The sequence below is a fragment of the Pagrus major genome, chromosome 12 (genome assembly GCF_040436345.1).
Source record: "Pagrus major chromosome 12, Pma_NU_1.0".
In the NCBI taxonomy this organism is placed as follows: domain Eukaryota; kingdom Metazoa; phylum Chordata; class Actinopteri; order Spariformes; family Sparidae; genus Pagrus; species Pagrus major.
In genome coordinates, this window is record NC_133226.1 from 26,325,925 (window position 1) to 26,340,754 (window position 14,830).

Here is a 14,830-nt window from a genome sequence, read left to right on the forward strand (position 1 = left end):
AGGGCTGTGAAATCAAAAACAATGACCTGAGAGACACTAAAAAGCTCTGTATAACTGAGGGGAGCTGCAGATTCAGGTGATTTATACAAAAATATTGATTATAGCAGCTTTAAAGCAACCCAAAGCCTCTTGAGAAATGCTCTGCTTTAGTATTTCAGATTGATTCTAGTTTTTGGAGTAACTGTAACAGCACATCCTGCATGAACCGCACTTAAACTGATATAATCTACAGACTCTCATCGTTCCAAAGCCATCTGTTGGTCCATTTCTGCTGCTTATGTAGACGACTACACCATCCCACTTTAAACATCTTAAAGGATTTGACAGCTGTGAAACCTGCAGTGGTTTATACTCTCTGCTCAGCTAAGATACAGCTGTGATATACTGTACTACGCACACATCCACGGAAAATACCAGCAGGATATTATAAAACTGAGACAGTAATCTGTGCACATGATCAAATTTAGACCGACAGACAGCAGCATAAACAGCGTCGTCTGGAGCTTTATGAAACTGGATATTTTTGGATGCAGAAAGCAAATGCTTTGCAGGAGAAACTGTAATTAGCTCCATGTGGGTCATTCTTAGGATTTGTGTCAAAGGAAGAACTCTGAAGCTATGTGTGACTAATAGACCGGTCTGAGCACCAGCTGGGTGAAATATTTGGCTGCCTGCTGTGTAATTACATTGGCCATGCCTCTGTTTCATCCACGCAAACACAACAGGGATGAGTAAAAGGGAACCTGCACGATAAAAAATATGGTTTATTCTGTGGATTTTGTAAACGTCACATCCATCTGTGTCTCTGTCACTTGCATTCTCTATCAGGGTGTAAACAGAAGCAGACTCAGATGGAAAATGTTTCATTCAAGCAGAACTATAGATGTGAGAGCGCAGCAGCTGAGGCTCAGCCTCTCCAATCTGACTTCTGAAATTGTTTCATGCATCATCTAAAATTTAAGACTGTTTGTTACTTCAGGTTTGTGCTCCAGGCTGAGGCAATCCAAAATAAATCAAGAAAGGAATCAAGGACTGTACGTCAGCGAGCCAGACAGCTTCAAATCATTCATGTGAGGATATTCAAGATTATCTCGATGATGAATATTCATCACGTACACCTTCAACAGATCGTCCACAGGCTTGTATAGGCGACTGAGAGGGACGGAGAAGGTCTAATTTTATATGTCACTGCGGTCTGCTCACATATGAACTATAAAAAAATTATTAATGCACTTAAATCACTACAAATTTGTGACAGAGCCTCTTTAACTGCTGCATTTACTGGACAAGACAATCAGTATTTGACCTGCAGACGCACCAGAAACACAATACAGCTGCTCTGCCAAATGCCAACAAAAGCCACATTGAGAGCCACACTCACACACACACACACACACACACACACACACACACACACACACACACACTCACACAGTTTAACACAAAGACGCACAGAAACACACACACTCTGATGTCATAGTGAGAGCGGCGGCCTCGTTGGAGCCAGGCGGTCCTAGGAGGAGAGACGGAGCGATTACATAACAGCATCAGAGCGAGGAAGGACGCGCCTCAGAGAGGATGGAGGAGCACATTGTTGGGACAAGACAGGACGAGGGTGGAGGAAGGAAGATGTAACAGAGCCACAGAGGTGTTCTACATGATTCCTCCATTTACAGACATCTGAGGTTCAGACCAGCAGAAAAGCAGACAAATCGCTGCTTCTTAAGGACGATGAAGCTGCTCTTGTGTCGCTGTAACTGTTGGTATTTCCATCTGCTGCTCCTCCTTCAGGATGCTACATATTGATGACTATAATTCAGCCAATCCGAGTCATCAGGAGCTGTGACATCACAGCTCGGGGCTCTGATGACTCAGGGGGAGGGGGGCAGTGGCAGGATGATGTTAAGACTCACAAACGCACACGTGCAAACACACATACTTCCACCTATGCACACACACAGTCTATAAATAGACCTCGACATCAGGCCGGAAATCCACAACAAACACATCAGGTGAAAACATGCAGAGTATTTTTTACTCTGCGTCAAAAACTGGTTCAGCTGCCCGATCAGTCAATATAAATTTAATGAATTTGTTGCTATGCCGACACCGTGGAAGACATCAAAGTAATCTGTGATAAATCTTGCTTTATCACGTTTTCTCTTATCTATCCACAGAGGTCTTAAAGGACCATACCAGTGATTTTTTCATGTTTTGATTCTCCATTTACTACTTTACATCACAGCTGGCTTTAATTTCTTTGCAGGACATGAAGAGTCATAATACTGGGGTGAGAATGAAGGATTCAAAATATACAACAGGCTGGGAGCTAAACTGCACTGCAGGCTTGAATTTGTAGGACGATGACGACTTTGAAGAGTCGGAAAGATTCGACTGTGACTAACTTGATGTTCACTGCTGGTTTTAGGAATCTGCTACGTGATTTTCAATCCATACAGAAGTTAATGGAAACCAACGGCTGCCTGAAGGGAAGTAAAAGTACATCTGGAAATATAAAAACTAGAACATGCGTTTAAAAAAAGTTCAGCGAAAGGATTTTAAACAAGCATTTTACAGTGAGGACTCTAGACATGTTTATAAGGAGGCCATAATACCCCGGAGGAGTTTTCTTACTGTGATTATGAGTATTGTGCATTGTACTCAACTCCACCATCATATCCATAATCACATAATAGCACCCTCTGGTTAATTATGGGCTTTACACAGCAATTTAAAACATATTTACAAGTGGAAGCATCTCTCTGGAGAGATTCAGATGGAGCCACTTAAACAACACATTTAACATTTCGGTGTGAGACCAATGTGGACAGTTTTTACATGTAAATACGTCGAGCCACAGTCCTTTCTTTGTGCTGAATTAGAGCTTGAAAATGCAGGCTGGATTTTTAATCATCAGCACGGACCCCACAGGAGAAATTCACCACACCAGTCTAATGAACTGGCTGGCTGGGGGTCACCTTTAGAGGAGACCCGCGCCAGGAAAAAACACATTAGTTATGCTCAGTACTCACATTTCCTTGCAGAGGACTCCGATCCGCTGGTTTTCTGAGCTGCTCCGCTCCTTCGACAGACTCAGCTCCTCCTGGTATTTGGAGTTCTGCTGTTTCAAAGCCTCGAGCTGAAGAGGAACAAACACAGGACAGAAGGTCTTAAAGAGTACAGTATACACACAGCAAGTTACAACAACGTTTTTCTCTTTTACTCATCTTGATCATAAATTCACAGCTAAAATGTTGCTGCACTTTAGCCCCATTCGGACTGGAGATATTCATCTGAAGAGTTTAATATCAGCTGCTCTGGTCAGCGAGTGCATATGTCATTTTTCATACTCCTGTAATTTGAATCCAGTCCGGAGCGATCGTAAAGACGATCTCTTGAGTTTTCCCTTGTGATGTCTCTCTGAACCTGACCGGCGAAACACGAACAAAGAAGCCTATTTGGTGACCAATGCGTCAAAAAAAAAAAATTAAAGCCATCGGAAGCGCAAGAGGTCGCCAAATCCAATTAAAGTATGCCGAATCAGCTGTTAGCACTTCCTGTTTGCAGTGTAGTCATGGATGCTCAGACAACTAATCACTGGATCACTTGAAGAAAACTTAAAAAATGTGATGATTCTCAGGCAAGTTCTGAATGGTCTTTTTCTAATATTCGTTTAATTACGCTGATACCATCATATTAAAGGGGAGCTCCACCAACATGACACATCTTCTGTGGATCTGGAGGGAGCTTGAAAAAATAACCACAATGTCCAAGTTGATGTCATCAAACTGTTTATTTTGTCCGAAACCAACGGTCCAAAACCCAAAGATATTCAAGATATTCTCCACCAATCCTGCAACTAACACTTATTCTCATTCTCATTTAATCTGCCCATTATTTTCACATTTATTGACATAAAATTGTTTAGTCTAAAGCTACCCCAGACTCTTTACCTAACTTAACCTAAACCATTTTTAGGCCAACAACATGAATGAATGAAATGAGCTGCAATGATTAATTGTTTACTTGTAGTAACTTTGCATTATTATTATCAATTTTCAGTGCATTTACACGTGCATGATTATCTTACACGTTAAGACTACAACTAAACTCTTTATATAATCAATAAATCTTCTGTTTATTTTGACATTTATTCATGTCATTCATCAAGAATTGTGAAAATGCTCATCCCAATTTCCCAGATCCCAAAGTGATGTCTTTAAAAATTGCTTCCTTTGTCCAACCAACAGTGAAAAACCTGAAGACTCCTCATTTTCTGTCATAAATGACAATGAAAAGCAGCAAATCATCACATTTAAGAAGTTGCACCTCCACTCTCAAAACTTTCTAAAAAGTTCCCAATCAATTCGACCCAGTAATTTACTTAAGATTGTCCCACAATTATTCAACTTCATTTTTCCCTATGTCATTTGAAAGCTTGTGCATCCAGGGAAAAGCTGCAGTCAGACAAGAGTTATCGTTGGTCGTAAGAGGTGAATCTGCAGTTTATACCTTAAAAAAATAGTGCATAATTAACATTTAAGCACTGCCCAACCGGCAAATTAATTTTACCAGCCACTCAGTAGATTACCATTGTTTCTTTGGATGGAGGGTGAAAGACATCTACTATCCACTTACATATTTTTCCAGCATTAAACTGATGGCTGGTGTTAATTTTGTGCCTTGACCTTAAATACAACACCTTGATATTCATGGTGAGTCAGCATGAGACAGCAGAGCACGTTCAATCCACGTGAAACTATAAATAAAAGCCCCGGAGACGTCAGCTCGTCCGACTTCACCTCGTGCAAACTTTTTCTTTCTCATTCAAGTCGGGACAAACAAACATCTCACAGATCGTTCCCGACAGCTCAAACTGCCACACGTGCAGCTTTAAAATAGCAACGGTCAATAATTAATTAACAAGTATGACTTTTGAATCGATGCCTTTGCTGACACTGGACACAGACTAAATAAATAAAAAAAGTCATGAGTAATGATTCACACAGTGAGCCGTCTGCAGTATGTTTCTGTTTGCATGTTAACACATACAGTTGCCTTGCACGGGACTTCTTGACTTCTTAGTATTTATCTACACCTCCGAGGTGAGATCTGGTCTGCAGAGCATGCTCACGTGCACACGCAAACATAAACAAATACACACAAACATGCAGCATGTAATCAGGTTATCTGCACGGGCTACATCACAACATCTTACATCCACACGGAGAACAGCGCTCATTTAAAAGAGCTAATTAGACACAAAATCACACCACCTCATCCTGCTTACAGTGGCAGTAAGTGACTCCCGCACTGATCATCTTTTAATCCCAGTTTAAAAAATAAAAGCACAAACAGGAATCCTACCTGGTAGCGAGGCGAGTAGATGTTACTGGAGTAACCCTGATGCAGAGCGGCTATGTCCATACCTACACAGCTCACCGCTGCCCGATTCTAACCTGTGTTCACCTGCTCAACAGCAGCAGAGTTGTTGCTACACCGGCGCTCAACTCCTATCTGTCAAGCACAGACTAACACAAGCTGAGCATCAATAAAGCATCAGCCCTCATCCCCCGCCGTGCACGGCTGCCAGAGGGAAATGGAGAGAGTGTCGCCTGAGCAGCCTCCCTCTCTCTCCGAGCACTTCCATTATGTAAGCCTCGATAAGCTCCTCCCAGACCCCCCCCCCACCACCACCACCTCCTCTGAGCTGCTCACAATCTTGTTTCCTCGCTCTCCCACACCATATGTACTCACTCGCTCTGAGAGATTCACCTTTCATTCACAGTGTTTCACATGAATCACAGCCGACAGGGGAATCAGCTGGTGACTGCATGTCTACTGTTTTGCTTTACGTTACGAGGTCTCATATAAACAACCACTCGTACCGTCAGCTCTTATAATGTGTCAGTGACGTGTGGCAGCATCGGTACACAGACGACCCAACTGTGGCTGCAAGTAACAAATACTTCAATCATCGAGTTATCTGTCAGTCATCTGCTCGATTAATTATTTGGTCTACACAGTGACTATAAAAAGTTTTCACACCCTTGGATGTAATGAACCAATTTACAGTACAATTTACTAAAGTACTGTTCTTAAGTACAACTTTCAGGTGCTTTACTTGAGTGATTCAATTTTCTGCTACTTTATACTTCCTCTCCACCGCATCTATTTGATACATTTAGTTAATTGATACTTTGCAGATTCAGTGTTTAGAGGCTATTAATTGCTACTTGTTACCAATCAGATATTGTTGTGGGCGGGAAATTGTGTGAGAGGACGTTGCATCAGAGTCAAAGTCGGTTTATTTCATCGGCAATCTGACGGAAAAATCACTGGTACCAATAATCGGGAAAATGCTGAATATCGGCCCGTTATAATAATAATAATCTCTACCCCTACGCAAAATATCACAATGTCTCTTTTTTCCAATATCGTGCAGCTACACGATTTCTTCTGGTAGAGCATTCCTCCAAAACCCGATCATATTCAGTTTAAAATCAGAAAAGATGGAAACCACAACCAAAACAGCCGTCCAAAAAGGTTTGTGTAACAATGAATATAAATACAAATAATATGTAGAGAGTAAAGATTATGAATATTTTTGTTCAATCGACTCATCAATTAACCAACGAATCGCTCCAGCTGCAGAACCAACAGCTGTGCGAGAGAACGAGAAAAGAGGTGCCGACCTCAAGCCAACTGTTCGTTAACTCCAGCGATGTTCTGACCAGCCAGGCGTCACACACACACACATACACACACACACACACACACTCTGACATGTGCAGTATTACATCACAACCTACAGCGTCATGGCTGAGCGGATCGAGGAGGCAGATGTAATAAATAATAAATAAATAAATGTGTGTTTTCCTCCACAGAGAATAACGTCCTGCTCTTATAATGCATCTGAAAAAACAGTTTACATGTTTAATGACGATCACGTAATGCTGATCCTTTCAGGTCACTTCAAACATACTGTGTTTAAAGTATCATGAACAGTCTGTCGTTCGTTCTTACCTCAAAATACTGCATGTAATCCTTTAACCTGTGAGCTTCTGTTCATTATTAAGTGAGCTTAAACATTTTATTTAGTAATGAGAATTTGCCATTATGCTTGAAATGATCATTAAATTCACTCAATTCATTCAACTTTCAAGGAGACATTTGTTGTTTTTTTTCCTAGTTGTAGGTTTTCCAGAACAGAACAGTCAGAAAAGCAGAAAAAGCATGTTTACATTTATCTCCTGCTCTAATCTGCTGTCCATTTCTCTGACTGTCATGAGACCAAACATCTGGAGCTCCCGGGCAGCTCAGAGTTGAGATGAATGTAGGCGAGCAAGAGGGCACCAGAGAGCCACCGACTGACAGAACGACTGCAGGTGGATCACAGTCAGAGTAGTGGCAATGGAGTACGAAATGATAAAAATATCAGGTTACAGACGGCGGTGAGATGACGAGACTGAGATGGGAATCAAAGAGAGAGCGATGGCCCACAGTGTTTCATGCGCGGCTGATTAAATACGATGACTGAGAGCTGCACAGTCACATGCTGTCAGTGTGGGAATCCTGATGTGAATACATAATAAAAACCCTGCAGGCTACAAACACTAAACTTATGTATATTCATGTGTGAATGCTTTCACAGGGCTGTGGACACAAATCCAACTATTGGAGCTAACGTTAGCAGCATGATTTGGATGAAAACTCCCTCTCAGGCTGACTTCTTTAGACAAACACACTGTTAAAGCGATTTCATACATGCATGCGTTCATCCACATGCTGAAGCATTGGACTGTAGAAGGAGAGATATTAAAGAGCTTGGAGGGTTTATTTGACCTTTTCAAAACTAAAAACACAAAGCAAACGTGTAAGTTCTCACATGAAAACATGGGGACTTCAGGGACCGTGGGGGTTTCGACAGTCTTCTACATGTTTTCTATTGGAGCTGTCTGCTCACCTGTGTCTCCAGTGTCTTCTTCTCATTGGTCAGCTGCTCCAGCGACAGCGCCGTCCTCTCTGACTTCTCAACAGCCTGGAAAACATATGAATAATATTTAGCTCCACATTGTATGGTTATATACTGTATATGTCATGTGTGTCTGCTCTGGATTATTTTATCAGAATTCACCTGTTTTTGGGATTATTTCACTATGTTATTTACTGCGTCTGTTGTATCTAGTCATTCATTCCAGAGCAGCCAAGCTTATATGAATTATTTTATTTTACTAAACACACCTTTAACATATTATCACCTTATAAAGTTGATAAGGCAACAATAATTAGCAAACCGTTGCTTACTGACACATCCAGCTGAAACACAGCAACATTATCATTTATTAAGAGTCGTGTTTGTGTCACCTAATGAATGTTTGTCCAATAATCACCGTCTTTTAACTTTTTTGTGTTCTCCACCAACTCCTGAGGGAAATATCTGGATCTTTAGCTGCTAAATCCTCCACTATGTTCACCAGATAGTCTCTAACTGAGTCTGTCTGTCTGCCGTTTTGCTAAAGAAAGAAGTGAGAATAAAACAAAACATTGAAACTGTGCAGTGTGCAACCAAAACAAGGATCTGAAAGACACTAAACTGTTAAGTAGAGCTGAGGGGAACCTTGTGGCTTTGTCATAACATAAGACCAATTTCACATTGCACTCAATAATTTGATCCGTTGCTAATAGAGAAAATATTGTGATGTTTTCACAGTCCTCACAGTCGCTCGGTGAAAATGGACATTCATGCTTAAAAACCAGCATTCCATTAATAGACTGCAGAGACCAGAGGTCATTAAGAGTCTTGGCTAAAAAAGGAAAGACAGCTCTGTACCGAGTCAGCCTCAAGCCCGTTCAGCTGTTTCACTTTTTAAATCCATTTGTAACGAGCTCAATGAAGCGAGAGCAGCAGCAGGAAAGCTCTGACTTCAGGGAGAGAAAACAAAATACTCTCTTATAACTGCAAACTGTAATTCCACTCATGTTGTGTAGAGACGTCTCACGTGTGCAAAAATAGCTACAAGAATTATACGTGCATAAACAGTTTTTCTGTAGCTTGAAACACAACGTTGAGTTTGTTCAAAAACGACACTGCTAGCTTAGCGTTAGCCTACAGCTGCACTTCCAGACACTTATCCTGTGTGCAGGAAGACGATCGACTGACGTGTAATGGAAGAAACTCAAATGTTGGGTTTATTTTCTTTTTCAGAGATCCTTGATTGATTTGCTTGGGAAGAGGGTTCACTCTGGACAGATTTGAGAAACCAAACTTTGTAACAAACTGAATTTGTATCTTTAGTTGTTTATTGTTGCTATCAAACCCTAACCTGCAAAAACACACCAGGATAAAATCAAGCTGTTGTTGGGTAACAAACCCCTATTTTCGAGGAGGATTTGAAAATGTAAATGACAGTTGTCGGGGCATAAAACCAACGATCTGTTGATCTTTACTAACCCAGATGAGTTTGTCGAACAATGGCAGAGCCGTCAGTGCTGAAAAAATGTTTACATCAGAAATCGATTGAATTATGATATCCCTAATTGACTCGCAGTGCTTCTTCTGCAGATTCTTCCTAAACAGAATATAATTTCATCCTTCCTCACATCCTTTATGTTACTCTGATTCATGTATGAGTCTACAAACTAGTTTTCAGGCAGTTCCTCCTGATTGTGACGACAAGCTGACAGACTTCACAAATCTGTAAAGCTTGAATAAAAATATCTGACTGGTCCGTTGACTTATCAAACCCAAATGGAAATGAGAGTAACGTGTGAATGTGTGTGTTATTAATGTTTTAACAACACCAAATTAGCCAGAGGCCACAGCAGCTTTAGAGCTTCACTAAGTCTGAATCAAAGCACACTGGATTACTGAAGGACGGATTAATAAAGGAAAGGCCTCTTGCAAGTCCCCAAAAACTCTTTAATTCTGACATTTTCAGCGTCCACAAATACTTTGTTGAAGTCTGTTAACAGCCAGAGGCAGACGGAGCTATCTTGGTGAGAATCAGTAAATGCCAACATGCTGATTCATCGTCTACTAACGTTATCCGACTGTTAGTTGCAGTCAGAGCCGTGACTTCAACTCTGTTCACAGACAGAAGCTCTCAGGCTCCTCTGTGTGCAGTGTAAACACAACAATAAGGAGTCTGTTTACATGAGGTTAAGATGTAATGTCGTTTGCGGCCACAGCAGGAAGCTGAGATTTAAAGGGCTGGGTTGGATTCGCCAAAGTCACACAATAACACAAACAGTCAAAACCACTGAGGCGGTGGTAGACCAGCAACTCCAGTGTTTGATGAGGTAAAATTACATTTTTTGTAAAAGGAGTCTGGTGGCTTTGGAGAGAGCAATTTAACGGCTTTAGTTTTCCATTGGAAAGGGCTGTCTGATACTTTAATATAGCACACACTTAAAGTGATTAGGGGTTTCGATTTAAATTAAACAACACAGCTAGCTTAGCGGTAGCCTTCAGCTGCACTTCCAGAGACTCACTCTGCGTGCACAAAGACAAACAAGCTACTAGTACGTAAGTAACGCCGACAGCGTTGGAGATGTTTCAGAGATCCTTTCTTTTCTTTGAGAAGAGGGTTTACCCTTGAAGAAAAAACTGAACTGAACTGGAGTGATAACTGTGCCTTTTGTTGTTTATTGTTGAATCACTGAAGGCTGGTATTTTTTGTTGACTTTGTTGACTTGGAATCTTTATTTTTGGTGAATATCATTTGAGCTCGTCCAACCCTAAACTGCAAAAACACCCTAAACTGCAAAAACACCAGGATAAAGTGAAGCTGTTGTTGAAAAATAGCCCTATCTTTTTAAGGAATAATTTGAAGATGATAATATAATGCCTTATGCTCATGAGTCCCTTAGAGCTAATTTGACTGTGTTAGAAAACGTCAACAAGTTCATTAACTGCTCCATTATTTAGCCAGTTGATTCACAAAACAATGGTTGGCTTTAACGCTTTTTCTTGCACTTACTTACAACAAGTAAACTGTATTAACATGTGTGTGCCCTGAAGCTGTCTGACTCTTTCTTGTAAGGTTAGAGAGGTGCAGTTCTGCAGGATATTGTTGCTGAGACTTTAGACATAATGAAACTGCATCTAAGGTCTCTGTTAAAATCTTAATTAAACATATGCTTCAATGCATTTCAGTAAGCTTTGCGTTGGAGTTAGCACTATATATATGTCAATTAATTTTGGTTCCAAATATCAGTTATCTGTTGCCTTGATTACATAATAATCAGCATCGGCCCTGAAAAAGCCATACTGGTCGACCCCTGATAAAAACACCAAAATACACTGGAGGGCGGCTTTAGTTGAGTAAATGTACATTGACTGCATGTGTGAACGTACCTGTGTCAGCTCCGTCTCTCTGCTCTGACTCTCCTCCTTCAGGGTCTGATAGTCTTTCTTTGACTGCTCCACACTCTGCTCCAATTCTGACAGGAAACAGACATCAACTACAACAACAACCATCAACACAGACAAAAAAGATCAAATTCAGTTGAGAAACATCTGATGTGTTTACCTTGCATGGTCTGCGCTGTCCTCTTGTTCTCCTCCTCAGCTGTCTCAAGCTTTTGTCTCTGAAACAGAGAAACATCAGCTTCACTACAACTAATCACTCACATCACTCGGTAACATTCTTGTACCTTGAGCTCAGCAGAGAAGAATGACTGGGCCCAGAAAACACGCAGGTTTGTGGATGAAACGCTTGTCTTAATGAGAGCACTTTCTCTATGCCCACGAGCAAAACACATCACAGTGAAAACAAGAAGAATCTACAGTTAGACGCTCACAGATGTGCACTTCATTACAGAAACGTGCAGCCACTTTACATTCATTCCATTTTACGCAGGTTATGATGGCATTTTTACGAAGTGAGTGTGACACACTCTAGAGCAGAAAAACGAGATGATTCATTTATCGACACATCGATCAACTTTTAAGATTGGATTCTAAACATTTGTGATTACTGTGACGAACCAGCTCAAAACTGCAACGCAAAGAAACATTTATCTCATCATCATATATTTATGTCCGAGTCTTTTACAAGTGTCCGTGTCTTCTAAATGAATCATCAACTGGGGAAGATGACGACCTTCTGCCTGAGACATGCAGCCTTTCTTCAGAAAGAGAGAGTTGAAACATCTGTTTGTCTCTGAAGTTCTGAATGACCGTTTCATTTTTAGTAACGCAAAAGTACTCTGACGAGTTACTTTTCTACACCGTTCATGTTGATCCCTGATATGTTTATTTGGAGACTTCATTAAATAGATACACGGATTTAAGCTCCCTGAGAGTTATTCACTACTGGTGAGCAGCATGGTGGAAGCATCAAACGTTTGGTTAAAATGCTGTCTTGTATGGGGCGACCCGGTAGCTCAGTTGGCAGCCTGTGCGTCCCATGTACAGAGTCCTTGTCCTGCTGCAGCGGCCCAGGGTTTGAGTCCGACCTGTGGCCCTTTGCTGCATTCCCCCTCTCTCTCATCCCATTTCCTGTCACTTCTTTGAACTGTCCTGTCAATAAAGCCATAAAAAGGCCAACAAAAAAAAATACTGTCCTGTATGAATACACTGTACGTTTCATATACCTGTGTGGCAAAATCCCATATTGGAGCCTGTTATCGCAAAATGCCGATGTTTTGAAGCGAGAATTTCTCATTTTTGTGTTGTTTACTTGTCACGTCCCCGGTGGCCTTAAGACTGCTGTTGTGACTTTTACATAAAAGTGACTCAGGTGTTTATTTATTATTCTAAGTCTGAATGAGTCTTTGGATAAGGGACACTTATGTTTAAAAGCCCAAAATCCCTGACGTTAACACATAGTTGGAGCCAGAAATGTCAGAAAGGAGCAACGTGGTCCTCTTTTTCTCTTCTCTCTGTTTATTTATGATTATTATGTTCTGGGTTTCTTACCACGCCTGTCAGCTGCTGTTCCAGACTGCTCTTATCTTGCTCCAGAGACTGAACCTCTTTCTGTTTGCTCTCCAGGTCGACACTCAGCTCACTGATCTGTTGGGGACACACAGTATAGGACATACATTATACACATGTACATCTGAGTAGAGCCATAAATTATGCATCAGCACAGTGGCTCGAACTAACCACACATAAAAAGGACATATGCCTATTTACATTAGGAGCTAAAGGGAAGGTTGTAAATAGAAATTGCATCAATCGTCCAAGTTTGACATCCGGCCATAAATTATATGATAATGACGACGATGAATAATCCATTTTACAGGTGGTGAGAATCATGCAGCTGCTGAACACAACACCTGTGCCGGCACTTTTCCCACAAACCTTTTTCTCCTGAGACTGAGCCTGAGCCTTCAGGCTGCTGATCTGCTGCTGGGACAGAGAGGCGGCATCCTCCTTCTGCTGCGACGCCCGCAGCCTGAGCTGGAGGTCCGCCACCTCCCGCTCCAGCTCCATGATCCTGGAGCGCTCAGACACCGTGGCCACCTACAGCACGACATGCAGAGAGGAGGCATGAAGGCAAAGAGGAGGCAGGAGAGCAGACAGAGGAGAGTGGACACAGAACACACTGGTAGTACAGTGTGGACCAAATATGATTACACTGGTGGGATTTATCAAATGACTTAGAATCAGTAGAATTTTGATTTACTGTCAAATTAATTTACCATCCTTTGTCTAAAAAACATCAGAAAAAAGTGAAAAATGCCCGTCACATTTCCCAGAGCCCAAGGGGACAACTTCACATTGCTTGTTTTTGTCCAACTGACGTTCCAACACCAAAATATGTTTAATATTAAAGAGAGAAAAGCATCTTAAATTTTGTGTGCCGATATGATTTTTTTCAGAAAATATTGCAGAAAAGTTGCCTGCGGTTGGTTATAATTATTAAACTCCTAGTGAAGTTTACTGTTTCAGCACTCCGATTTCAGTTTGTACAATAAAGTTTATTGTTTATCGGTAAAATATCCTGCCTTGGATATATCCTGTGTCTCATAACCAAATTAAAAGGATCATTGCAAAAAAACGTGTGGTTTTATGTCTTAAAGATCGTTATAGAATTTTTTTACGCTCTGATATCGGCATCGGCCCCAAAAATCCAGGCTCTAAAGGCACATCACGGCGTCTAATCACAAACTTGACTCATCAAACTGACAAGAAAAAACACTTCTTGGACCTTTCTGCTGAATCAAACCTTCAGTAACATTCTCAGTTTTATGCCTTGATAAAAAAACAACACTTATTTTGAACAGATACAACTGATTCATCTTTCTTCAGGAGACTTTGACTCATCAAACAGGTCAAAGTTTGGACCTTCTGCTTTAAGGGTAAAGGATAGCAGTGTGGTACATTTTTCTTAGAGTCAACAAGTCCCATGAAAAGACCAAGCGAACGCTGAATGTATCTGTTTGTGTGTCACAGCCTCATATATCTTACATACATCACAATATCTGTCCAACTGACTCTCCACTCTTTCTGCTACTAGGACACAAAGAAGTGGGGCGTCAGATTAAAACCTCTCACATACTGACTGCCAGTAACCCACTGTTTTAGGAAATTACAGTCCTCTTTGAAAATGACACTACATATTTGTGAGCTGTTTTTAAAGCTTCACATCTTCAGTAGGGCCGGTGGGTTTGGAGCTGAGTGCAGCAGACAGGGTGGAGACGTTGGAAAGTGCGAACACATTGTTGGTTTTTGGGCTTTTCGTGGGATTTGCTGAGGAAGAAAAATGAAGGCTGACATTGTCAGAAGCACAGGCATTTCCAAACTCTATTATTTAAAAGAGCTTTCATGCACACATGCATAACTTTCAGTGTGATAGACCTGCGTTATTAGAGAAGC

At 41.1% G+C, this 14,830-nt stretch overlaps 1 protein-coding gene across 2 annotated transcripts in view; it reads right to left on the reverse strand.

Annotated features, from left to right (window-relative positions):
- Positions 1 to 14,830, reverse strand: part of clip1b (CAP-GLY domain containing linker protein 1b) — a 31,725-nt gene that overhangs the window by 7,815 nt on the left and 9,080 nt on the right. For both annotated transcript variants that reach the window (XM_073478122.1, XM_073478121.1), the window contains 6 exons: positions 13,313 to 13,474; positions 12,926 to 13,021; positions 11,535 to 11,592; positions 11,360 to 11,445; positions 7,967 to 8,041; positions 3,033 to 3,139 (listed from right to left, as the gene is read on the reverse strand). In XM_073478122.1, the coding sequence (XP_073334223.1) occupies positions 3,033 to 3,139; positions 7,967 to 8,041; positions 11,360 to 11,445; positions 11,535 to 11,592; positions 12,926 to 13,021; positions 13,313 to 13,474 (584 nt within the window). The remainder of the gene's footprint in view (positions 1 to 3,032; positions 3,140 to 7,966; positions 8,042 to 11,359; positions 11,446 to 11,534; positions 11,593 to 12,925; positions 13,022 to 13,312; positions 13,475 to 14,830) is intronic.